Genomic DNA, 26,897 nt, shown 5'->3' on the forward strand with positions numbered 1-26,897 from the left:
TTCTAATCTATGCCATTCATTTAGACAACAACCACTTACACCCTATATACTTCATTGACCGGGGTCCCCCAGGGATCTGTACTTGGACCCCCTTCTTTTTTCCCTCTACAGTGTAGAGGGAAACAAGTCTAGAGTCTACACCAAAGACTCTAGAGTCTTCACCAAAATCTACAAGCTCACAGTTAGATGCTATTTCTGCTGAATATTATTGAACGTATATGCTATTAGGGCAAGGACAGTTTATTGGCCATGGTTGTAATTTAATGATAATCACCTGTTATTTGTTTAAAATAAACTAGAATATGTTTACCCACAAAAACTATTTTCTATTTTATAATATAGAAGAAAGATAAGCATTTGGTAAACTTGCAGTACATTTTACAAATGTTTACATGATACATCACTAACTCATTTGATTACTAAAATTTAGATCGGTTAATATCTGTCGATCAACTAATCAATGACTTTTTGTACTTGTTTGTGTGATAGGTGTGTTACCACATTCCTCACAGAGAACGTTCCAGCCATGTTGGCCAGTGAGGCCTGCGCTCCACCTCCTCAAGACGGACCCAAGGAACTCTTGGGGATGAAGACGAAACGTAGGCGCAGCTTGGGAGGTATGATAACTTATTAACATGACAGAGAATTGAATTGAATTGTATTAAATGTAGAAATGTAGAAAGTAGAAATCTTTAAATGGTTTCAGTCAAGAAATGTTATTAATGGTTTGGTTTGTTTCACATTTCAGATGTGGTCACTGGTCAGTGGTGCTCTGAAGTTCAAAACCAACAGAACACAGACAGATAGTCCCCAGTCAGACACATATGGTAGGTAATACGTCTTCACTTCACCTGTTTTAAATGTTTTAATGAGCTTGTATTGAAACTGATTCACAACTGCCTTTATAATAAATGATAAGTGTGATTTGAATAATTGAATATTGCCTGTTGGGTTTGGGCTGCCTCACTCTTTGCCTGTCTGCTTGTCATACATGCAAATGTTCTTCCTGCAGCTTCAAAATCTGCTCATTGTCTAACTTATCTTGGTGCAGAATGTGTTTGCAGATATGATCAAAAGGAGATCCTTAAATCCTATTATGCTGTTGGTACAATGATTATTAAACTTTTCCCCAGACTTTTCCTCTGCAACTCCTGTGATTGCAACGCCCAACTCCAACCTTGGCATAGACTTACTTCCCAACACTCCACTCCACACCTCCACTCAGAGATCAGGTACAGTATGGATGTTTGGTCAAATAGGCTGTCATTCATGTTTCCACTGCACATCTGACAGTATTAATCAAACATTAATCCCATATCTGTCGTCTCTGTCGGATGGAAACCACATGTCCAAACTGTAACTTTTCAGGATTCAAATTCGGGTAGAAACCTCTTATCTGTTAATGCCCTAGTTGACAATACTACAGCGGCACACAAAAGCATCAAAAGTAGCAGATCTGGCCTGGGCCGCAGTGTGGCGGTCCAGGCAACCTAGGTTGCAATGCCAGCCTGACAGCGTGTCGCAGGTTTGAGTCCCGATCCCGATAACCTTTGCTGCGTGTCAGTCCCCATTTCCTGTCAGTCTACTGTCCTATAAATAAAGGCATAAAAGCCCCAAAAACTAATCTGCTCAAAACGTGGCGCGAAGCAATGCGTTTTGAGCTTGTAGATCTGCTACTTTTGCTATTTTCTTTATTAGAATCCTGAAAAGTAACAGTTTTGGACATGACTTATTTCCACCCACCAGAGACGTTTCATTAGTGGGACTTCTAGTTTTTTTAAATACTGTGTCAATCCTTAACACCAGAAGGACTTGAACTGAACTTTCCTACTTAGGTTGCATGAGCTGTTAGGGTTTTATTTTTGTCATTTTGATCCTTTATTTAGATAGGAAAGTGTAAAGAGACAGAAAACCTAGGGCAGAGAGAGGAGACACCAGAGATGCCCGTAGAACAGAGAGAGGAGAGACCAGTAGGGCAGAGAAAAAAAAAGACTTGCTAGAGTTGCAAGGTGTATTCAAACTCATATCCTTGTGATCCGCAAGGCGTGGACCTGCTGTCTGAGCCACCAGGTACCACTTGGGGACATTTTCTTTTGCATCATACTGCTGTGTTGTGTAAAATTGTTTATGAGCAACAAACCGAATAATCTTGTTTCTTCTGAGTGAACTTGATCATGCTCTGAAGAACTGAAACAGAATTAACATGATATTACACTTGTTTAACATCTGCAGGGCTCTTTTTAAGAACACGAACAAGAAAACATTTTTTTTAATCTCTCAATCTACTCATTCTACTGTACACTCAGGAGAGCACCACCAGTTTCCACACCACCAAAGACACAGACTTCACCTTGACAGAACCCACCGGTGACCTGCGACCTGTCACACTGGACCACAACGACAACGGCCGCTGTGGGGGGAAACTTACCGAACCCTCTGAGGACTATCAAACGATGTTGCTGTCTGCCACCCTCTTCCAGCCTTCCTTCATTGGCGAGTTGTGTTTATGTGTACAATGTGCAATTTTGAAATAGGTGATAACCTATTCCTTCTACCATGGCCGCTTCTTATATCTGAATACATTTTTTCTTTACTCTTCCTAATTTTGCCTACTATTTTGCATTGCTACAGTTGTCAAATCATCTAGTCTTTATTGCATAACCTCTTAAGCAAAAATCAAATTGTTTTCATTGCCTTTCTTCCCAGTGTTCAACGTCTTTTGCTCTGGAGATGAAGGCTGGATAAAATATGGACCCTTGTTATGAGCATCCCAGACAGCACAAGTAAGTAGTCTGTTCTCTTCCCCATTATGTGAAAATAGTGCTTGTATTCACTGCTAATCCTTCTGTGGTGTGATTCATTTAATTCCAGGTGCAGCAAACGGGGAAAGGACTGACATGCATTTCAGGATGAGGGGTACCAAAGGAAGATGGAGAGCTGATTCCTGACACCATGCAGCCAACAAGTCTACAGTAGACTGATCTTTTGAAAAGGCTGAGTGAAAGACCGGATTCCACTCTGGATTCCACCTCAGCCAAGTAATGGCGAATTGAACAGGAGGCTTTTACTTATGCATTCAGAACCTCCATGAGTTATCATTTCAGATCTTGGCCTGAATGCATCTTCCTTTTTTTGTGTGACGACAAAGTGACGACAAAGTGACGTTTTGATGATTGGGCCGATTGACAGCCAATGATATATTGCTTGCAAATGTTCCCATGCTCGCAGGCGTGTAACTGTAAGCGAGCCACAGCGCTCCTCAGCGTGGACACAGGCGACTTTCGCTGGCCGTTGCTGGGAACAGACAGGACAGACACACAGGACCGCCGCAGCTTGTTTCTAAAAAAAACTATTCATTGTAGCCCATAAATTGATCACATTGTGGTTCAGTATTGATTAATGTTGCATATACAGCCTCTTTGTTTTCGCTGTGTCCACTCCCCCGAACGGCTCGCACCGCCGGTACCCCTACCACGCAAAAAAGACAAAAGCAATGTAGCTGTGTTCATTTGTCACATATGCTGAATGTGACTGTGAATGTACTGTACATTTGCTGACTGTCTCCTTAACTCACCACTCACCAGTCATTAAGTGTGTGTGTGTGTGTGTGTGTGTGTGTGTGTGTGTGTGTGTGTGTGTGTGTGTGTGTGTGTGTGTGTGTGTGTGTGTGTGCGTGTCCACCAGGCTCTGCCTGCTCTGTTGGTGTAATAATGAGATTTTATGTTTTGTACATCTATATTAAAAAAGATTATATAGATTAAAAATTATATAATTTACAACATTTGTATTGTTCTTGTTATGTATATATTTGAAAACGTATCTTTTCTTTTTTTACAGAATTAAATACAATAATTGTTTTTTTCCTCTGGGTTACTGGCATTGAGCTCCGTCTGTCCAATCACATTTATCTGAAAATAATGATTTTACTGTGTCACTTACTTATGACACTAAAGGTGAAGGAAGGTTTATGAATTTAAGAGTCATTAAGTGTCATTCAGTCATTTATGTCACTTTAAAAGCAAAGTTGAGTCTTTGTTATGACAACTTGTTAGTTAAGCCTGCTATGTCATGTTTATAACAGGTGTCATGTCAGTAAAGTGTTCCCATCATAGCCAGTCAGGAATTAACCATCCTTTTGTGACACAATGCAGTAACTAGAAACAACCACCAGGTGTCCTCGTTCATCCAGTCTATGACGAGCAGAGGATTTCACATTTTTCTATCAATTATTTTGTTTAAAGCTGCTATATTTGAAAATAGCCGATCTACAAGCACACAACGCATACATAGCTATAGCCTATGTCTAAAATAGGCCTAAAGTGGTTAATGTATGTTTTATAATATAATACTGAAATTTGGAAATACTCCAGTAAAGTACAAATACCTCAAAATTGTACTTCAGAGTAAATGTACTTAGTTACTTTACACCACTGCTAGTGACTTATTATCGGTCCTAATATGAATGAAACCAGCTGGTTCACTGTTTAGTGGAGTCACCATAGAAAGAGGGGAGCTGGGAACTACACTTCCCGGAATGCACTGTTTAGCGTCACGGAGGGGAGCTGCTGGGAACTACACTTCCCAGAATTCCGTCTGACAGTTTTGACGCAAATTTCGAGATAAAAAAAAAACACTCGGACCGACCGTTAGTGACGCCGAAGGAAGGAAGGAAGAAGGAGGTGTGTGGCTGCTGCTGTGCTCTGGGCCGTTTCTTATTTTAAATAATACTAATAGACAACCATCATCATTCTGAATAGATACAGACAACACACAGCGTTCTAATCATGGCCGAGACAGTTATGGTGGACAACAAAAGTGCCAATCTACTTGTGAGTATGTATTTCTCTTGCTAGCAAACAGGTGAACTTTAACGTTAGCATGTTAGCTCTCTGGCTCGTCCTCGGCCCTAATCAGTGTTGCCATGTTTTGTGAGAGAAATAAGCAACCGGGTCTAGGAAATCAAGCCCAAAAGAAGCAACTGGGCCACATGAGCGCCTTATAACCCGATATGCTATAGGCTATTTAAAATAGCCGATCTACAAGCTCACAACGCGTTGCGAGCTTGTATATCTGCTATTTCTATTTCCCGACATGGCAACACTGGCCCTAATGAGGATTAAAGGCTCCTTTATACCCTGTAGTACGCGCTGCTGCTTGCCGAAAATAACTGATCTACAAGTCATGCGACGCGTTGTTGGCTTGTAGATCAGTCTTTTCGGCTAGCGACGCCCTTTTGGTGCGATCTATTCATTCTAGCGCGGGCTAATGTATGTATAGCTGATCGCTCCCTCGTTAGTATTCAGTCTGATCCTTGTTGCGTTCAAACTGACCCTGGGTATGCCGATCACATTAGCCTTCTGCTAGGTGTGTAATACCTACTGTTCTAGGTATTGCATTTGCTTTTTATTCGAATTTTATGATTAATTTGATTATATTCAGAATCCACTTAATTGTCGCATCACTGGTTTACAGGTGTAAAGAAGTGGTGGGTGAAATACATTCGTAAGCTCCATCATTGTTGATGTTTTCCAGAAGGGGAGAACACGGGGGGGGGGGAGTTGCACAGGATAGAAAATGGACAAATTAAATAAGCATGTCTAATAGAACAGTGGTTCTCAATCGTTTCAGGCCGTGACCCCCCCCCCCCCTCCCCCATAATAATTAGATTTGAACTGGGGACCCCCACCCTGACAAGCACTTGGAATTGTAGGAGTTAATCAAATTTTAATCATATTATTTGGCCAATGTTTGACCAGTTTTTATAGTAGTTTGTTGCTAACTTGTTTTTTGTTATTAAAAAGGTTTTAAAAGTTCTTAAATTGTCACTTCACTGTCATATGGGGACCCCCTAAAATCATGTGGGACCCCCCACCCCCCCTTGGGGGTCCCGACCAGCAGGTTGAGACCCACTGTAACAGAACACAAAAAGATCAAGATGTCTACATACACATAGCCTAAGACCAGGAAATGGCAGTATGTACATGAGCTTAGCATAAGGTTCCAAAGTGGTAACACATTGGTAGGTCCACATAGTGGCAGGTGTGTGCATGACTAGACATTATGGTGCAAAAAATCACATGGGGCAGAAAAAAAGGTAAAAAGGTATTAAAAAGAATTCACATGGCAGGTCTGCAGACTCACTGCACAGAGAAACACCTCCACGTGAAGGGAGGAAAGAAAAGTTGAGCACTTCAGCAGTGGATGGAAGCTGTACAGAAATGTGGTCTTGCCCGTTTCCTAATTTTATATATTTGTATGCACATTTTCTTTCTTTTTATTTCTCTTGTACTATTATACTGCTAATTGGAGTGGATTGATGCCGAACTTAAGTTTTGTTATGCAATGTCTAACACATTTAATCTAATCTGAAATCTTTGGTTAACAATGTTTTAATCAGATCATTTAAAAACTAGGGCTCAGATTCGAAACCTCTCCAAGACGTAAGTAGGGGAGTGTAAAAAGGTCACATTGTTGCAGAGAACAGAATTAAATGGTGACATCACTCTCACCCTTCAACTCTTGCAAATAATACTGTCCTGTTCTGCTGGTTCACAAGTCGTTTCTGTTGGTCTACATTAGTGGATCTTAAACCTTTTCATGTCAGGGACAGGGACTCTCAAATTGATATTTGGCCCCCCATCTGAAAAGTTAGATGAGGTGCAATGTTTCAAGATTTCTTTTTACATAGTAGATCTACAACACTTTGCATCACAATGTGTTGTGGACTTGTAGATCGACTATGCTCTAATAGCAGAGGTATGTAGTGGTTAAACTGATTATAATGCTATATTAGCACATTTAATGCACTCCCCAAGGACCCCTGGGGGTCCCCGGACCCCACCACTGGCCTACGCAAAGCCGTCATAGAGCACTGAAGTCTGATGTCACTGCCACTAGAGGGCGCTGTTTCACGGGTTCGCCGCTTTATTTTTTGTGTTGAAATCCCCATTTGGGAATCTTAGATCACGTCATATAAGAACTGTGTTCCAAACATAAACACACCACCCCGGCATTTTTGTCAGGGGGGTGGCTCTGCATCGTTTGTTATTCATTCATATTTAATACAGCCTGTTTCTGGCGACAATGGAATGAATTCTGCCTTAAAAGTCTTAAGAACTACTACTTCCGGGTCTGATATCACTGTCCCTACAGCAGCGTTTCTAGTGTTTATATTGTGTTACTCTTTGGGTAAATGTGTACATTTACACCTTCAGTTGATGCTTTATATCCATATGAGTAAAATCGCCGGGGTGGCGTGTTTATTTTTGGAACACAGTTCTTATATGAAGTGATCTAAGATTCCCCAATGAGGATATCGACACAAAAAGTTAAGCCACGAACCTGCGAAAAGCGCCCTCTACTGGTAGCGACGTCAGTACTTCGGTGCTCTATACTGCACACCTGAGCTTCTCTCATCTAGGCTGAGGCGCTATTATTTGCATGGATGACATGGTTTTGTGTCTTTTTATCAGATGTAATTAACAAGGCTACCGTAGTAGTAGTGTATAGTACATGATTCTCTTAACCCATTAAGACCGGGAACGCAGCACGTGTGTCATTTTTAGATTTCTATGGCTATTCAAAAATGGCAGATATACAAGCTCATAGAGCTTGTAGATCTGCTATTTAAAAAATATATAAAATTAATGCGAACATTTGTCAAATATTTTGTTCCAGGGACTCACAGAAGCAAAGATTTGAGTTACATTCAAAGATTTGAACACATTTTCAAGATTTTTCAAAAATGGCAGATCTACAAGCTCATAGCGCGGCACTCGGTGCCGCGCTATGAGCTTGTATATCTGCTATTTTTGATTAGCCAAAGTCATCTAAAATGACACCGATGCGTTCCCTGTCTAAATGGGGTTGAAGAGGAGTGCAGCCCTGTCCACCTGCCTCTCATGAGTTTTTCCTGTGCGTGTGTGTTTTGGGTGTCCAGGCACAGGAAACGGCCCAGCTGGAAGAGCAGCTGCAGGGTTGGGGAGAGGTGATCCTGGCCGGGGACCAGGTGCTGCGCTGGGAGAGGCCCTGGTTCCCTGGGGCGTTGATGGGTGCCACCACTCTGCTCTTCATGTGAGTGTCTGTTTTTTTTGTTTCCTTTCTGTTTGTTTTTAAACTTGGATGATGATGGATTGATGCTTTATTTGTTGCCTGGGGACACACTGAGGGGAGGAGCCTACACTCACTGGTGCCAAGTTAACTGTAAATGCAGGCAACTTGTTTTGCTTAGGGGGCCCATGTTTTACAGTCTGACAACCCAGATTACATCACTAGGCACATATTTGGCATAGCCCTCATCAGCTGCCATGTGGTCAGGTCTGCATGTAGTGCACTGAACACGGTAGATGGATGATAACAGTTATCACATAAACACTGAAAGCGACTAATGATCAAAGTGATGATCGAACTGACTCTATTTCAAAGACTGATGACAAGATGTTTAAATTAATCTCCAAATGATTGAAAATATTATGCCATTTTTCCTTTAAATTGCTAAGGCTTACACCTGTAGTTTTTTTTTGGGCGTGTAGCTAAAGATGATTTACATTCCATAAATGAGTCAAGCTTTGCAAGGAAAATATTTAGAAAACGTGGGTCAACAGTAAAGGTCCTTACACACCGGCGAATATGCGAATATACGCAAAATTCGGACTCGTTCCGAATAATTAAAAGACGCTTTTTCGCTTCGCGAAACTGATGTGGACGCTTGCATTGACTTTATAAGGTTTTAAAAAAATATATATTTATTCGCCCCGGTGTGTAAGAACCTTTACACGTGTTAAAGGGATAGTTCACCCCAAAAAAATGTTTCTTCTTTGTGTCTCCTACCGGAACCGCTGCTGGTCAATTATTGGCTTAGGAATGCGACAAAAAACAAAACGAATCCATGAACTATCCATGGGGTGACTAATCGATAGAAAAAAAGTCATTTTGGGGGTGAACTATCCCTTTTTAAGTGGCGTCTGTACCATTTCTGTCGTTGGTGGTGGGACATTTATGATTTTCATTCGTGATATTCATACAGAAAGTGTTGGTCAGCGCTTTTTGTGTCTTGTCCAGGGCCGGGCTAGTCAATACTAGGGGTGGGACGATATATCGATATATCGATATATCGCGATACTTTCTCCCGCGATAAATAATCGATATGCTGCCGAAAAATATCGATATTAAAAGATATTAAGTTTGTGATACGTTGTTTTTCCTACTCTGTATTTGTGTAATGATGATTTTGAACTGTTTGGTGCTATTTTATGTGTTTATGAATTGAATACAAGGACTATCGTGATATATCGTTGGTGAATTTTCATGCAATATATCGTGATATCGCAATATATAGATATTTTCAGATATCGTGATATATCGTTGGTGAAATTTCTTGCAATATATATCGAATATCGTGATATCGCAATATATCCAACATCGTAGAATATCGTGATATATATTGTTATCGTGGGCCTAATATCGTGATATATATCGTATCGTGAGGTACCCATATCGTCCCACCCCTAGTCAATACCCTCTGAAAATTGTGAGGAGATTTCCCACTGGCTTTTCCACTGCATGTTACCTGCTAGGCTTGACTCATTTCACCTTTCTTTAAAAAAAAAAAAGTGTTTTGGTTTTACATTTGGCAAGTTAGTACCTGGTACTTCTTGGTCAGAGAGAATTCTCACTATTGTCATTGTGTCACGACGGACTACTGTATACTGCATGGAAGCTCCGGAATACTGTTGCCAAACTTTTAACGAGCCATTGTAGATGTGTAATGAATCAATAATGAACAATTGCATGGTCTGTTTCTGGCCTAAAATTATATCAGAAGCTGTTTTTGTTGGACTATACAGGTGCAATAGAGATTGTTTCCAGGCAAAACGGCATTGTTCTTTGCGCCCTCCTACGCAGAGGGTTGGCTACATATCTGAAGTGGAAAAGAAATGTTGTACCAAAGCCAGTAGAGTGGAGTTGAGCTGTGTGCAGTGAAAAAGTGCCCCAAGCTCTTTGGGAAGATAATGTCATCATTGTACATTGTCTCAAGTCAAAATACTCTTGTGCAAGTGCCAGCCTTTATCAATAATGCATTCTGGCGTCCCAAACTTTGTTACAAGTTCTGCACAACGATTCCTTGCTCTAGTGTATTCTTAGAAACTGATTGGGCATCATTACTGGTTTCATTTACAGCATGCATAACTCTGATGCTGAAATGTGATCAAAGCTCTGTAACTGGCTGTGATATACTGCACTGGTTCTCATTGTGGGGTCCAGGGACCCCTAGGTCCTTGAGCGGGTGTTCCAGGGGGTCCCCAGCTAAATGATTGATGGTTAGGAACCAAAAGAAGTTAAATTAACACAGGGGTCCCAGCGATAAAATGTGTATTAAATTGGGGGGGGTGGGTCTGTGGCCTAATGTATATTGAAAAAAAGGTTGAGAATCACATACTGGATTGTTAAACGTGTCTCTCTCTCTCTATCCCGACAGGATGATTTACTACCTGGATCCCTCTGTGCTGACTGGCCTCTCCTGCACAGTCATGCTGCTGTGTCTGGCTGACTACCTGGTGCCCGCGCTTGCCCCACGGGTCTTCGGCTCCAACAAGTGGTGAGAGGCTGTCTCCTAAATAAAGAATGGAATCGCTGTTGAGTCTAGAGCCCAACCCATCGGTCTGTCCAGATTTGTCTGTCATTATTTGACGACATCGTTGTTGGGAATTATGTTACCGATGTCTCCCGAGTTTTAACCACTTTCAACATGGGCGTCCCTATTTTTGGCTTGTCATTATAAGCAAACATTTTCAATAATTTTCAAAAATGGCATATCTATAAGCTCACAATGTGTCGCGATGAGATGTGTTATATCAGGATTTAGTTACAATACCATAGTTATACAGGGATCAGGTCACCGATTCCAATATGGTACAACATGCAACTATCTGCCCGATTTATCATATATTTGTTAATCAATATTTCTGACGACTTCTAAAAGTTGAAACTCTGGGCAAGCCCTACGCGTCCAGTTGGTGTACACACTACACAGCCATAAGGTGTTCCAGGCAGCTCTCGTGTTGCCTCCTCTTGTAGAATGTCTCTCAAGACATTCAGGGCAGGATTGAGTGACAGTCTCCAGGTGCTGCGTGTTGGGTGTCTGGCACTGACTGTGACACCCCTTAGTGCTGACTGTGTAACCTTACATCAGCAGAGCGTGACTCATCTGCTTTTTCTTTTTTCTTTGTCCTGTTCGCAGCACCTTCCATACATTTGGCTTTCCCTGCAAGAATACCGTTTTGCAAATGGCAGCGGGAGTGGCTTGACAAGCAAATGCTGCAGTGTAGTGAAAATGGTTGATGGTGGTGGTCAGGATTTATATAGATATTGCTCTGTCATGGCATGGGAAGACGTCTGCTCTGCGAAGTTTAAAAGCGGGGAAAAGAGCTCTGGGTGGATGTCCTCCTGCCTGTTATGTGCTAAGATTGCACCTGGCATTTGAACGCGGCAAGTCTATTCTTAGTTGAGCCGGGAAGGGTGTGGCTATTGATCCATGCAGTCTGCTCGCAACGCAGATGTGTCCTGCAGAAAGGTGCAGGGCCATCATGGCTGGCTGGTTACTCGCACAACCTGGATCCTCACAAGGCCAGCGATAGCAGATGGGAGGAAAGTCAAAGCAGTCCCCACATTGGTGTGTGTGGCTATTTGGGTAACTGGTCTTGATGTCCTTTCTGGACCGCTAATGGGAACAGGTCCCATGGCTTGAAATAGGGGTGATGGTTAAGCAGAAGAGAACAGCACGTTCTGAAAGATACCCCCCCCCCCCCTGCATGCCTCTGAAATGGTTTTCTTTACTCCCGGTCAGCACTATATAGCACAATGTGTATGGTAATCATGTCCTAAATGAGGCAAGTGCACTGTACAGATGGTGAGAATGATGTTCCTCTTTAAGGACAATGAAATTTCTAATCATCTTGGCTTCTGTGTCGACGTGCTCACATCATGCACAACCGGTTTGCTTATTCATCATGAGTCACCGTGGCAGTTAGAAGTTTTTCAACACAAAAGATCACTATGCCCATTTCCTACAGAAAACTCTGTGCCAAGCATGAGAGCAGACAGTATACCGTTAACTGGGCAAAGCTGGTTTGTTTGGGCGCAACATTAAAAATCCCTTAAGCTTTATGTGGAGTTTCTTGCTTTCCAGCTTGCTTGCTGTTCTTTGTGCTCCCGGTTCAATCAATGCACCAATTGTTATAATCTTTCTCTCCTCCTTCCCCTCCAGGACCACAGAGCAACAGCAACGCTTCCATGAGATCTGTGGCAACCTCGTGAAGACCCAGCGCCGTGTGCTTGGCTGGGGGACACGTCTTTTTACCCTCAAGGAGGAGAAACCTAAGATGGTATTCTATTTTTAATATTTTATATATATCCATCTATCCACAAATCCATCACCTTTACACTACTGCCAAAAATAAACAATGCACACTCCATCTTGAGGTAAATTAGTGGCGCCAGCGGCTGCTCATTATATCCGTGTCATGAGGAGAGTTGAATGCTTCATCTGGTATTGGTGCCTTTTTATAAATGCAGTCTTTCTCTAGGCTACAGATAAATGTGTCTCCAGTCAGCTGATATGATTCCGCTCATCCGCTGCCCCACTTAGTAGGCCATAAACTTGGCTTTGTGCCGCCTAACGGCACATGAAGGCGTTTGCAGTCTTTAATGATGTTAGACACGCACAGAATCAATTAGCACGGTCAATGAGGGCTTTGTCAGTCATTTGACAAGGACACATGCATGGACTCCGCTCATGTAAGGTTTAAAGCTGCAATCTGGAACTTATTTTAATGAATAAAGTCTGAAGTGGTTGGAGGTGGTGTCCTTGCTCTTCCATTGAGAGTAGGATTACCTACCTTACTGGTTGACATGTAGTACTGCCTGAAGTTCATAAGCCCAATATCTCCTGGAAAAGTGGGAGTTGCTCTTGCATGAGAGAGGTAGACCCTGTCTGGATCCTGGGTAGGGCATAAAAGTAGCGGACTGCAGCTTTAGTTTCGTTGTATCAAGGGGATATTTGACACGTGTGTTAATGAGCTTCATACAAAGGCACCCCCCATGCACAGCATTTCTCAGCCAGTGGGTCACAATGACCCAAAAGTAGGCCTGTGAAGCTGTGACAAAGACGCAAGGAACAGCTTTTAAATGGAGCAAATTGCCCCCTTTGAGACCATTTGAGCATGAGCACTGCTACCTGGCTGTAAATGCATCCTGTGGAAAAGGAAGTGCACAATAAAATCCTCCGTGTTGATGTAACTCAGAAGAGTGCATACATTTAACCAAATGGACCCGCCGTGGTCCATTTGGTTGCATTTGTGCACTCTTCGGAGTTGAAAGAACACCGCAGGTTTTACTGCTGTGTGGAACAGTTTGTACTGAGAAGGTCCTTATCAGTGCCGTCTCTTGGGGTCCCTCCCTGTTTTGTCCTGCAGTACTTTGCCTCGGTGATCAGCAGTCTGCTGGCAGTGGCCTGGATTGGACAGCAGGTCCACAACCTGTTCCTCTTCTACCTGATTGGTGAGTACAAAACACACACTGCCACTATTTTATTATTTTATCATTTTGTTAACCAATGGTTTTAGGGAAACATCATTAGTGGTACTTGTCTATCCTCAGCTTGCCTCAGGCTATCTCTATCGTATAGTGAAGATCAAATGACATTTCTATGATAAGATGCTAGGAAACGGGAAGTGGTGGGTGTTTGTCTAAACACCAGCTTCCTGTTTAGAAACGGGAGCCCTAGAGCCCTATAGGAGGCTGGCGAAATTGGCGGCCCCACAGGCTGCGTCTGGCCCAGGAGCAACCTTCGAGTGGCTTTGTGATCTAATTTAAATTACATTTTATTAAAAGGATCTGTAACTTGATAGCAATGTTTATTATATCTGTAAGCTGGGGCATCTTGTTTGCGAGTGAGAAACCGTTGCCAAAATGATCTTCGCAGATGGTATGAAAGTAATGTTTTTGTCCTATACATTGGGGCTTGAACAATGAATTGCAGTAGAACCATACTTGGATAAACTGCCAAAATGTTTCACGCACAGAGACAGTATCAGCCCTATAGATGTATAATTATCCCTTAGGGAGTGTGTTAGTTATCAGCGTTCTGGGAAGACGAGTTGTCGACGGGGAGAGGCTGACATGTCTGTTCCCATCTCTCACATCACTCCTTCCCCACAGCAATGGATGACAGTACAAATTATGGCGATAACCTGAAGCATTCAGTGAAATGTGACTTCATGTATTTCTGTTTTGGCCTCCAGGAGTGAAGAGATGTTATGAAATGGTTGAGATGAAACCATTTTAAGCTCAATTATTTTTTTAATGTCATTGTATGATCCATCTGTGCTGAAAATAGCTGATCTACAAGCTCACAACGCATTGTGTATGTGACGCGTTGAGTAGTAGATCTGCTCCTTTCTGAGCGCAACACCATCGTATGATGGAGCATAAATTAAGCATTAGAACGTTGCGGAGGAATTTAGCATCGGTCTGAATTCCCACCCTTAGACTCGAGTCATTCCAGTAACTGGCCTAAAGTTTTTAATTTGTAATTAATTCCCAAAATGTATTCTTCTGTTAAGCTTAGGTTTACCAATTAAAGATATTTCCGCCATTATGCACAGTGCAATACTCATTGTTAAAGGAAAACCTTTCCATACGTTTCCAAACACTGCATCGTTTGGCAACGTAAATATTTTGAGGAAAATGCACAGAACATGCAGTATTTCTTTTGCCATGCTATATTATTGATCTTCTCATGTAAGAACAATGGGATGTGGGTTGAAAAATGCAACATTTCCCCAATCTATCCATTTGTAACTCTTGAGAATATGCATTAATGTAACCAAAGGTACAGGAACATTTGGTTATATTTGTACATGGTCAGGAGTTAATCAACACTTTTGGAACCAACCCATTTCCTGTTTATTTTCCTGCCCCCTGCAGTGAGCTTCCTGCTGCTGCTTCCTGGCCTCAACCAGCATGGCATCATCACCAAATACGCCGGTATGGCGAAGAGGGAGATCAACAAACTGCTGAAACAGAAGGAGAAGAAGAATGAGTAGGAATGGAAAGCACTGCACAGTACATTCCTTAATGTTAATTTAACTCGGAGAGCGTGCAACCAAATGGACCCATACAGGTCCATTTGGTTCCATTTGCACACTCTCTAAGTTAAATAACACTGGGGATTTTACTTTGTGGCGAGGGGGGAATCTCTAAAAGACTGACTGCGAAACAAAGTCGAAGATGGAAATCTATTTACAAGAGAAGAAACTAGTAGAGCAAATGAGAAGAGAGAGAGGGAAGAAAAGAAAAAAAGCACCCTGCTCCCTCAATCTCTCTCTCTCTGTCAGAGAGTGAAGACCAATTTTTCACACGTGGAAGAACGTGGCATCTCTCCTTCCCTCCCGACCGCCCCTTTGACATTTCAGGCCCAGTCAAATAGCGGGATTATTTGTTTTTTAAATGTGTTCTCGTTTTTGTTATTCATTTAAATGCATGCGGTCACCACATGGATTCTGATTGTTGCTTTTCCTCATGTTCATTAGCCACTTCTCCAAAAAATAGCTAAAATAGCAGATGTATAAGCTCATCGTGAGCTGAGAATAAGTATGTAATAGGGCTTAAGTGGTTAAACATGTTCTGTGCACTGAAATGTTCATCACCATAATACACACAAACACACTCTTGGGATTTCCTATTGTTTCTCTTAGTTTAATGAAAATGATTTAAGATGCCAGTAAAGCTTTTTAAAGCCATTCCCTATTTATTTTTCACAGAATCGGTGACTACTGAGTGTTTTGTTTTTCTCTGGCATTGTAGCATCAATTCTTTCAGCCACACGTAGATCGCTCACAGGCAGTATGCCACAGAATAAGAAGTTGTTTACCTTTTTTCGGTTAGTCACTACTTTTTGCTTTAGATGTATTTAAATAGAGTACTGAATGAAACTGGAGTTATACACAGGAAAATCCTTTTAATTTAACTCTGAGGATCACGAACCAGATACTTAAACGGGTACATCTGGTTTCTATTTGTACACTCTGGGTTAAATTCACACTGAGGATTTTGACAGTGTACACTGTGGTGTGTGTGTGTGTGTGTGTGTGTGTGTGTGTGTGTGTGTGTGTGTACACGTTTGGAAAGAGAACAGAGCCGTCTCTTAGAAGCAAGCCCGCTGCTGCTAGGCTGAGCATCGCCGGTCCCCGTAGCTCTCGCTCCTACCCCCACAATACACTTTTTGTTTATCGTCTGGGGTGCCTGTCTGTAAATAGGCCTGTCCCTTATATCTGTCTATACCCTGCTGTCTCCATCTATGTGATGTCTTTTTATTCTGTCCCCTCTTTAGTCTGCTGTCTGACCCCTGTCCTGAATTTCACCTGTTGTTTTCCCCCCCCCTCCCCGATGGAGATCTGTAAAAAGAACAAATAAAAGTCTGATTTAAATTAAGTTGCACAGCTTTGGGTATTTTTATTTTCTTAGAGCAAGATTCCTGTGGTTATGTTATGTCTTTTATAATTTATCGTTCGAATAAGGCTTCATTCATACTTGGTTATACGGGGGGGTCGTATCGATAATGGCCGATCCAAGTATACCTCTGGCATAAAGCCTCAGCTATAAATAGTCAGTCTGTGAGCTTGTAGATTGGCTTTTTTCATTGTGCGACGGCACACAACTGATCAAGTCAGGCAATGCTGAGTCATGAGCCAGGCCCAGAAAGTCTCACTATTGTCGACGCTTCCAGCAAAGGTGGTTCTAGGACAAACTTGAAGAATGTTGTAATTTAGCTCCTTAGGGCACATGATATCTTTCTGAGCCTGTGTGACTGACTGCTCAGCCATGCACATGTAAAATATAGGAACATTTTGTTTCCCATACTTGAGAGCTCTAGAATCTCTTGCACTCAGTCTGAGTTATGTCAAGTATGAAGCTCATATCTCCAACAAGGTTCATAGCACACATGACTGACCAACCATTTGCCTGCAGGGCACCTCCCCAAATGTATTTGATGCAGTCAATGAAAGTTGTCTGGTAACATGCCATGCATTCCCTGTACACTGCTGTGATCTGCCAGACAGCTCCACCTTATAACTATTTTCAACTTGGCGGCCCTATTTTGGGCATGTCATCATAGTTTAAAAAAAATATCTAGCAGATCAACAAGCTCAGCGTTTTTGCAGTTCTTCATACGACGAAGTGTATAGGGCTTAAAGGAGTAGTTCACCCAAAAAAATACGTATTTTCTATCAATTGCACACCACATGAAGCCTTGAATTAATGATTTTTTAAAAAGTTTTTGTCACATTCCTAAGCTAATAATTTGATTCCTGTCTCCTACCGCCTAATGTATCCGGTAGGAGACACAAAGTAGATTATTTGTGTCTCCTACCGGAAATACACCCAGTCATCAAATTATTGGCTTAGGAATGCGACGACAAACAAAAACAAATCCATGAATTCAAGGCTTCATGGGGTGTGCAATTGGGTGAACTCCTTTAAGTTGTTTACGTCCATTCTGTTTAGCCGTTTATGGCAGTGGTTCTTAAAGTGTGGAGATCCCCAGTGGTCCTTGAGGGGATACCAGGGGTCCCCAGCTAAATGAGTTAATATGGCATAACAATCAGTTTAACCACTTTAACCCTATATACAGTACATGATCGGCATCTACAAGCTCACACTACGTCATGACGCAACACGTTGTGAGCTTTTAGATTTGCTATTTTCAGTCTTGAAATAATTTGGAAATATTTTCAGATGGGGGGGACCCCCAAATACATATCAATTTGGGGGTCCTTGAGATGAAAAAGTTTGAGAACCACTGTTTTGTGGTATGTACTGTAGATGACGTGATTGCAATTGACTACTGTATGTTGTGTAGCTAGCTAGTACAGTCTGAGAGCACAGCAGTCAGTCTCCCTGCGTCGTGCGGCCCACAGCACCCTGTCCCCCGACTGCCTCCTCGGATCCTGTGGACCAGCTGCATGGGTCTTCTGCTCACCTGTAGCACACAACACACACACATCCATTAAACACATGAACCCTAGTGGCCCTATTGGGGGGCGAAAATAGCAGATCTACAAGCTATTTTCGGCAAAGGTATTTGGTGTAGAGAAAAATCTATTATGGGTTTGGTGATATAGAGCCCTAAGGGACTTTGGTCTGCTAATTATAGGGTTTAAGTGGTTAATAGCAGGAAAACAGGTTATCATAAACACTGGAAATGATAGTATTTGGCATACTCATGGACAATTAATATGGTATTATACATTTTGGAAAAAGTGTGAACAGCTACATCCACCCAGCCTCCAACATTATACTCAAGTATTTCTTATACTTTTATACTTGAGTATTTCTTCCACTCCTGACATCATAGCCTTGAGTCAAGGCTATGATGTCAGGAGTGCAATAAGTCAACGTTCTCCTCTCACCTCTCACATAAGGAAGGTGAATGAATGTTGGTTTAGGCCTACACGTATACTCTCACACGCTGTACAGCAGTGATTCTCAAACATTTTAATAAAGGACCCTCAGTTTGGTATGCATTAGGCCACAGACCCCCATTTGATATATGATTTTTATTTTATTTTAATATACAGTATATTTGGAACCCCAATCTACACTGTAAAATCCACTGTTTAATTGAACTCTTAGAGTGAACAAATGATTTACGGGTCCATTTGGTTCCAATTGTACACTCTGAGATATAGGCTCGTAAGGGTCAATTTGGTTGAGGAATGGTTGTTGTTTTCATTAATGAACAGGTTTACCTACAGTATATCATCGATATACATCACAAATAGAGCTAGTTTTGAATGCTAGACATTTACAATGTACATTTATAGGCCAACATTATACCTAGTTCAGTCAGTACAGTACAAACAACTACCAACTTCCTCTATTCGTGATGTCATTCTTCAATTCCATTCTGTACAGCCACCTTTTCAAAACTAAAAGAAAAACTAATTTCTATATAATTGTATAAAAAGCAACTGATATTGTTGTCAAGATATATAGTAGTATGTAAATCTCTGAAGTAGTTCCTTATCCAGGGACGGATTATAGCTTGTGCACAGTGTGCACGTGCACAGGGCCCTGAGCCAATGGGGGCCCTTGGATTTAATAGGCTTTAAAAAATATATATATAATATGTGTCCGGGACACATGCACGCGCGCAAGGGGGGGGGGGGGGGGGGGTTTTGTGCACAGGGCCCATTTTCACTTTCATCCGTCTATGTCCTTATCTGTTGCCCTACCTTTAAGCTGAATCATTTCCAGGCCCAGTGAGCCAAGGATGGTTTCTCCTTCATTAAAGCTGCATGGTGTAATATTTTTGATGGTCACATTGCCTTGAAAGTTAATATGTGATGTATGAAGGTTTCATTAAAACATAATGTAGCAAACCGTATAACCGTTACAATAACACTACCAACTAATATGTTCACACACTATCCATCCATGTTGTTTTTTGCCTCTCCTTTCTAAAGCAGGTTGTCAAAATCTGGCCTGACTCCAAGCTTTTACTAAGACTTTTGGGTTCCCCTCCTCCTGCCAGAGTTGTTGAAACACTCACCCCCTCCCATATCTATATGCTCCCCACAATATGTCTCATAACAGATTTGCCAGAGCAACAACATGACTTCTGACGGCACCTCGGCTGAATGGCCGTGGTCTGTAAAAAGTAGTAACTACTTTAATTTAACCACCTAACCACTTGAACCATGGCGTTCATATTCTGGGGGCGAACATTTGGCGAAAATAGCAGATCTACAAGCTCACAATGCGTCATGTTGTGACACACTGTGAGCTTGTGGATCTAGTTCTTATGTAGATCTATGTAGATATATACTTTTTTTGTTTAGATATTTAGTGTGTAGAGTAAAACAGGAGGGGGCCTAGTGCAGAGCCTGTGGAGACTCTGGTCAGTTAAGCAGGGTTCCCTATTTTATAATATATTTTGAATATTTTAGCCTATAGTGACATCCCCAAAATAGGGATGATCACTTGACATGTTCAGACTGAAACAGCCTGCTGATAGCAGCTAAGTTTATCTTGCCTTGTCGCTTGTTGTCTGTTGGCGAGTGTGAAGCCCTATTTGATTGACATGAGGACGAGGAGCCAGGGAGCAGAATAGGAATGCTACGTGTCATGTTGCTAAACCATAACATAGGCCTAAATGGTGATATCTGTGAGGGCCCATGTCATCCAGTGTCCCTTGGGTTTTGGGCCCTATTTAATGCCTGCAGCTGAGAAATTCAGCCCTGATCCAGTTTAGTCCTCACTGAATGTCAGGTTACACCAGACATATATATATATTCAGCTATATGGGTCTACCTGTGAGAATGTTGTGCTGGTGCCACTCTGTGGGTCTGCCACTGGGGCAGGGTGCTGCTGAGCAGGCAGCCACCGGTGGCAGGTGCTCTCTCTGATGGGTTGCCCAGTATGCAGGGTTCAGGACCTCTTGCAGCGCCTGCCCCCCGCGATAGCGTTCCCAGTTTTCCCGACTCATGTCAGCTCTCTGGAGAAAAATACAGAGATGGAAGGAGAGAGGATGGTTCTTGGCTGCCTCAATCGATGTGTATTAAACAGTGTTTTGAGAGGAAGCTGATGAGAACTGGTGCTTTCTGAATGTAGCCATCTGATTCCACTGAAAATTGAGCTACAGTGCCATCTATTGGATATCTATAGTGGATATAGAGTACTGTAGACAGCTACAGGAAAGCTACATAGCTTTCCTAATTCACCATGTGTGCCCTTGTCCTTTTGTTTGTAATGCATTTGTGGTAACACTTTCTATGAAGCCCATGTATACATTATAAACATACTTATAACGTATTATAATATGCTTATTTAACGGTATACAAATAGTTATAAGCAATCATACATAATCATAATGCTTTATAGCAATAATTATACCACCTTATAAAGCATGTTGTAACGTTTTCTATTAAGCCTTATCTATAATGCTTTTTAAACATACTTATAATGAATTATAATCTATCTAGAACACTGTATAATTATAGTCACGCTTTATATCAAAAATCAAAACATTCTAAAACATTTTATAATAACTTATAAGGCTTATATAATCTTATAACTTATCATGTCATAATGCTTCATAATTGCTGGTCATTCATTTACTTAAAGACATTTAAGTAAAGAGGGAAAAACATTAAACACAAATCGTTTGGGACTTTTACTCTTCCAGGAATGTTATTACCACTTGTATTGAATTGTAATCACACTATAATGCATTATAACAGTGATGATAAGGCATTATTACATTATTATAATGCATTACAACTATGAGAATGATAATGCACTATGATCTTGGCCAAAAGGTCTGTGATAGACCAGCAATTATGGAGTAATTATGGCGGTACCCCCTCCATCCTACTCCTCCTGTTTTCCTCACTGACAAGCATGCATTAATGAGGAATGGATGCTTATGCCTTCCAAACAGTGATGAAAACTGTTTAAACAGTCTATATGTTAAACAATATCATGAAAATCAAAATATCATACCTTTTTGGGGGGTCAGCAATGTGTGTGTGTGTGTGTGTGTGTGTGTGTGTGTGTGTGTGTGTGTGTGTGTGTGTGTGTGTGTGTGTGTGTGTGTGTGTGTGTGTGTGTGTGTGTGTGTGTGTGTGTGTGTGTGTGTGTGCGTGCGTGCGTGCGTGCGTGCGTGCGTGCGTGCGTGCGTGCGTGCGTGCGTGCGTATACGTAAGTAAGTGGAGGATATCAGAACACGGAGCTTTCACGCTGTCAACTCTAAATATCAAGGCACTGCCGTCACGTTATATCGTTTTTATCTACCATAACTTCTCAAGAATGTGAGGCTCTGAGCGCCAGTCACACACAATCAGCGGCGCCTGGTGCAATTTTCGCCAGGGGGGGGGGGGCTGTACTACAACACAGTAGGGTTGTTTTTTCAATCTGCCCGATGGAGTGTGCTCACAATACAAAGCTAAGACTACCTGATCATATTGTAGACATGGATGAAGGTTGCATTGACTTACTGGGGTGATATCTTTGGGTCCGTGCACCTCTTTGGTGTGTGACTGGAACAGGCAAGGTGCACCATTACTCAGATCCAACTGGCTGAGATGCTGGGACTGGAAACTGGGATGTGGGAGATGGAACACGAGCGGCTGTCCATTGGCCAGCCTGCCGGAATAACTCTGCAAATAATTGATAGGAAAAAAGAGGATAATGAAGGGAATGTCGAAAAAGAGAGCACCATGTTATGCCTGAAATGCGTGCCGGTGTCACACATCAAAAATAGCAGATCTACAAGCTCACAATGGGTATCGGCCAACCTGGGTGTGTGTGGTGGTGTAGCTGTCCATGGAGCTCTGGTCGCCGAGGGTCAGCGTACTCCGGTGCATTGGACGTACCGGCCTTGAAGCCTGGGGCTTGCCTTGTCCTTGCAGCCCACACTGGTCCTCTCTGGTCTGGACCCTTCTGCTGCCAATGGCCACTGACCTACTGTTCATCTGGCTCGCAGGCTCCAAGGTCAAGGGTTCTCCAACAGGCATCCTGGTTGTGTCTAGTCAAGCACCTAATCACGAACAAACTAAGAAACAATATAATTTCAAGTTTGTCAAATAAATGAAAATGTCTTAGTTAGTCTAGTGTAAGACTGATAGAATCACATAAACCCCATTGATTGAGGTCCTATAGCCTTTGTTGTGTTTAGCATTCACATTCACAGAATATTTAAAGACAACTTGACATTGTGTAAATAAATGATTAATGAAGATAAATGATACATTTTTGTTAGGAGTTTTGGGTATACAGTATAGTATTTATTACATATATAAAAGATGTATAGAACCTACATGTTCTTGATTGTATAATCAAAGTATAAAAAGGATTTAAACAAGGTATTAATGTAAAAATGGTAGCCGGACATAATAAGCTAAGCCTTTAGCCTACACCACCTCTTGTGTTACACATGAATTGTCAATGTGATTAATTTAATTATTTTGGAGTGTATTTCGAGTTATACACATTGAACAAAAGAAAAACAGAAGAAAAAAACAAACTAAACTAAACATTAAAAAGGAAGGGAAAAAAATAATTTAAATGAAGAAGTTGCAAGTAACAGTCAAAGTCGTAGTGTGACTAAACTTACCCAAGCTAAAGCCAGACATGAAAGACAGAGTGCAGTCTAATCCATTGCTGAGCATGTGTTGTTATGGTAACAAGCAAACAATGACAATCACAGTTGTACAGCCTGAATGTAGAATTAAAAATGTATATTTGTACGAGCGTTTCTCAGCAAAGCTATAAATCAGTCACATTATATCAGTGTAATATGATGACTAAGCAGATGATGTAATAAAATAAACTTAGAGATGATTCACTTTTAGGTTGAAAGGGGAAGAGCTGATTAACCACTTAAGCCCTATATGCTTTGTTACAGACAAATAGTGAAATAGCTGATCTACAAGCTCACAACACATAATATGACATGTTGTGAACTGGGAGTTTTTGATAGATTTCATTTTTTGATATACAGTATGCTAGTATGCAGATACTGTATATACTTGTTCACATGTTTTTCTTGTGTTGTTGTTCTTAAGATTTCTTCTGCTTGACCACAAATATTACGTTATTTAGATAACATGTTGTTTAGACAGATGATGTTTACCTTTTATAGTTTCTTCTTCTATGTGACAATTTACCTTGTTGTTGCACTTGTAAGCAGTGGCGTTTGGTGGATTCTAACGTTGACCGGGCCAGAACCGGGCCAGAACCGGTTTGACGGCTAAACTGGTTTTTAATGGCCACTCATTAACAATTCGGCCGAATGCAAATGAGCCCCATTTGAAAACAAATGCGACTTTCTGTGGTCGGCTACAACAGAATAGGGTGAGGGGCTGCTAATTTTTAGTTGTTTTCCCCTGGCAGATTGCGGATCTTGCCCCTACACAGGGACAAGCTGGGTTTACAGACCGGGCCATGGCCTCGTTGGCCCCAATGACGATACGCGCCTGCTTGTAAGTCGCTCTGAAAAAGAACATCTGCTAAATGCCTATGTTGGCTACTATTGAAAGGTTTTTAAAGAAATGTTTGCTCAAAATGGGGACTCCAGGGTTAATGAGGTTTGGGTCAAAAAGGTCCAGGACAAGGTCACGATCAAGGTGAAGGGCAAAATGGTTCACTCATATCTAAGGTGGAAATTACATACTGACAGTTGCACATTCGCACAGGTATGCACTGTACTGAGTATGTTCTTTGTAGGTTACCAATGTATTTGCCTCAAAATACTTTTAGCCAAAGGTAGACTCTAATAGCCATGTCATGATTAATGACCTTTCAAAACAGTCAAACTCTGTTTGCATAGCACACAGTGGCGTTTGGTGGATTCTAACGTTGACCGGGCCAGAACCGGGCCAGAACCGGTTTGACGGCTAAACTGTTTTTTAATGGCCACTCATTAACAATTCGGCCGAATGCAAATGAGCCCCATTTGAAAACAAATGCGACTTTTATGTGGTCGGCTACAACAGAATAGGGTGAGGGGCTGCTAATGTTGATTTTTAGTTGTTTTCCCCTGGCAGATCGCGGATCTTGCCCCTACACAGGGACAAGCTGGGTTTACAGACCGTGCCATGGCCTCGTTGGCCCCAATGACGATACGCGCCTGATAGCACATATATCTACCTACATATTGCACAGGACACAGGATGCCCTACCTCCTCCACAGAATCTGACAGAGACACTGAGGAGTCATTATGAATACAACCCATGGTAGAGTGGTCAGTGAATGTTGTTGTTGTCAGTGGAAGTTGCACAAGGTCACAACCAAGGCAAAACGTTGTCATTAATTTTCACATAACGTTCTCAGTTTCAACAGCAATAATAATAATAATAAAGTAATAAAGTGGAGTGTATCAAGTATGTAAAGTGAGTACAGGAATTATAAAATACTGTTGTGCAAAAAAACCTAATTTTAAAAATGACATTATCTTTACAGCAACCATGATATACGGAATACACACACACACACACACACACACACACACACACACACACACACACACACACACACACACACACACACACACACACACACACACACAATATACTGTATATGTGGCAGCAACATACACAAGAACAATATGTCCAGGAGGTTTAAAAAAATGTTATTACAGTTGAGGATGAAATGTGACCTGGCAGTCATTGTTCAGGGCTTTGGTAGCCTGAGGTATAAAAAAAAGCTCCTTGTGGCTCTCTGTTGAGACTTTGTGACATCACAGGCGTTTGCCTGACTGTAGCAGCACAAAAGGTCCCCATGGTATGTTCGGCTGAGCACACTATCCTCTGCAGGGCTTCATTGTTCCCTGGAGGAGCTATAGGCTCTATGCACAACAGCCATATTGGAAAGAAATTGGGCCTCTTCCTTACTTCCTTCGCAGGTGTTACCCAATGATACTAATGAAGGCTCTGTTCCATTCTGGTCAAACAGAGTCAGGGTGATGATATTGTGCATGTTGACTCACTGGAAACACTTTCAGGGTTCCTTGAGGGGCTTCCAAATGCTCCCTTACGGGTGTGTAAAAATGGAACCAAATGGACCTGTAAGGGTCCATTTGGTTCAATTTTTACACTCTCAGAGTTATGGAGGTCCTTGAAATTAAGTTTTGAGAACCACTGTGCTACACTAAATGGAACGGAGCCTTCATTAGTACCATTGGTAACACCTGTGAAGGAAGAAAGGAAGGGGCCCAATGTTTTTCCAATATGGCTGCTGTGCATAGAGCCTATTCCCGTACCAAATGGTGTTAGCCCCGTCAGAATCTGAATAGCTGAGTAGTAGGATTTCAGGACCTTCCGTGAGGTATTTGAAACTGCTTTCCCTCTCCACTGGTGTCTCCACTGGTGTCTCCACTGGGGGGGGGGGGGGGGGGTGAGGTGCAAGTGGATTTCTACAAAACAACATGATCATCTCTCTTGAAGCACTATTTTGGCCTAGGGATGGCGCTTGAGCAAGTTTGGTCACCAACAAAATTTGTTGACAAATAAAATTGTGGTCCATCGGTGGCTGGTTAGTGTAGCGACCAAATGGTCGTGACATCTACGGTTTGATTCAAGCTGTTATGTGTTACATGTCTTAACCTCTCTGTCCTCAGTTTCCTTTCTCGCTAAACTCTACTGTATCTAAATAAAGAAAAACTACTGGGGGCATCTGGGTGGTGTTGAGGTAAAGCAGTCACCCACCACTAGAGTTCCAACTGGAAAAGCGCACTCGGTAGAGTGCAATTGGATGGGATTTCTGGTCCTTGATTGGTGGCTGAAATTTCATACGACATGACCACTAGAGGAAGTGGCTAATGTTGCTCAGGAGAGGGAAGGCTGGAGCTCTCTGCTGGAACTGTTGCCCCCGCTACCGACTCCGGATAAGCAGTTGAAGATGGATGGATGACCACTAGAACCGAACCGAACTTAAAGCCCCCCCATGGAGACTTGAATTCATGGATATTTTTTGTTTTTGTCGCATTCCTAAGCCAATAATTTGATGACCAGTGGACCTGTAGGCAGTGGTTCCGGTAGGAGACACAAGGAGACTCTTTGTGTCTCCTACCGGAACCGCTGCCGGTCATCAAATTATTGGCTTAGGAATGCGACAAAAACCCAAAAATATCCATGTATTCTAGTCTCCATGTGGTGACTAATCGATAGAAAAAACGTTACTTTGGGGGTGAACTATCCCTTTAAGGTCACCAATTTGTCATAACATCGCAAAACAGCAACCACTGGAGTCACAGACTTAAGGAGATAACCTATTTCAGTGAAACTAGCAACCAATACAACACTGGAAAATGTTACTTTGGTTGCATACTTGTGGA

The 26,897-nt window shown here is 41.9% G+C and overlaps 1 protein-coding gene across 1 annotated transcript; it reads left to right on the plus strand.

Annotated features, from left to right (window-relative positions):
- The first annotated feature begins 4,651 nt into the window (after positions 1-4,651).
- arl6ip1 (ARL6 interacting reticulophagy regulator 1) lies at positions 4,652-16,491 on the plus strand. Its single transcript, XM_080447609.1, has 6 exons — positions 4,652-4,829; positions 7,940-8,073; positions 10,478-10,597; positions 12,266-12,383; positions 13,473-13,557; positions 14,986-16,491. Exons 1-6 carry the CDS (start codon positions 4,785-4,787, stop codon positions 15,102-15,104), a joined length of 621 nt encoding a protein of 206 aa, XP_080303735.1. The 5' UTR covers positions 4,652-4,784; the 3' UTR covers positions 15,105-16,491.
- The last annotated feature ends 10,406 nt before the right edge of the window (positions 16,492-26,897 follow it).

The sequence above is a fragment of the Gymnoscopelus braueri genome (assembly GCF_963280865.1).
Source record: "Gymnoscopelus braueri genome assembly, chromosome: 13".
In the NCBI taxonomy this organism is placed as follows: Eukaryota; Metazoa; Chordata; class Actinopteri; order Myctophiformes; family Myctophidae; genus Gymnoscopelus; species Gymnoscopelus braueri.

Excerpts from the sequence above, each read along its gene's own strand:
- arl6ip1 (XM_080447609.1), top strand. The coding sequence starts at position 4,785 with ATGGCCGAGACAGTTATGGTGGACAACAAAAGTGCCAATCTACTT. Across the intron at positions 8,074-10,477 it reads GCCACCACTCTGCTCTTCAT|GATGATTTACTACCTGGATC; the intron begins GTGAGTGTCTGT and ends CTATCCCGACAG. Across the intron at positions 12,384-13,472 it reads AGGAGGAGAAACCTAAGATG|TACTTTGCCTCGGTGATCAG; the intron begins GTATTCTATTTT and ends TTTGTCCTGCAG.